We start from the raw sequence: 677 nt of genomic DNA on the forward strand, positions 1-677 counted from the left end.
TTATATAATTCAATGTTATATTATTTATAAGCTCATTTCATGCTTAAAACTAATAAATTTAGATATTGGACTCTCTTTTGATTTTTTTTTTAATTTGGAATCAATTTTTTAAGCAAAAGTGGAAATTATTATTTGTGTCAAATTTCCGTTGTGAGAACTATATCTTTAGAATATAACTAATCTTTAAATTATAGTCTGCTGCTTAAAATTAAATGAGGTGTTAAGTTGTCTGATACTTAACAATTTGCCCACAAATTTGTCCGGCAGGTTCATAGGGAACAAGGAGGAGAAATCTTACACGTCGCAAAGCAACGCAACGGAGGTAGATAATCCGAAAACCTGGGCGGCTCATAGTTTTCTACGGGTGCGTGGTCGAAGGGAGAATCACGGTCTGCCGATCCGATGTGTGGCCATGCATCCGACGAGCTTAACACCGATGAGCACAGAGACGCGACTGGATGTTCATTGTACGTAAAATCTGTATATAGCTATGGAACAACCAAAAATTATAAGTATTTATCAATATTCTCAAATATCAAACAATAATCAAAGAAATTTATTAAAAAATTATTAAAATAATATTTCTAATAATATTTCTTTTGAAATAAAAATTAAAATTTATTTTGTTCTTATAATTATTCTGCAACTTGACAAATTTATCTTTGCGCATCTTAATT

At 30.7% G+C, this 677-nt stretch overlaps 1 protein-coding gene across 1 annotated transcript in view; it reads left to right on the forward strand.

Moving 5' to 3' along the window:
- The window catches only part of LOC108684923 (hemicentin-2-like), an 8,053-nt gene that overhangs the window by 4,328 nt on the left and 3,048 nt on the right, over window positions 1–677 (forward strand). Inside the window, exon 3 of the mRNA XM_018189467.1 lies at window positions 268–467. Within this exon, the coding sequence (XP_018044956.1) occupies window positions 268–467 (200 nt within the window). The remainder of the gene's footprint in view (window positions 1–267; window positions 468–677) is intronic.

This window comes from Atta colombica, unplaced genomic scaffold (assembly GCF_001594045.1).
Source record: "Atta colombica isolate Treedump-2 unplaced genomic scaffold, Acol1.0 scaffold141, whole genome shotgun sequence".
Classification (NCBI taxonomy): Eukaryota; Metazoa; Arthropoda; class Insecta; order Hymenoptera; family Formicidae; genus Atta; species Atta colombica.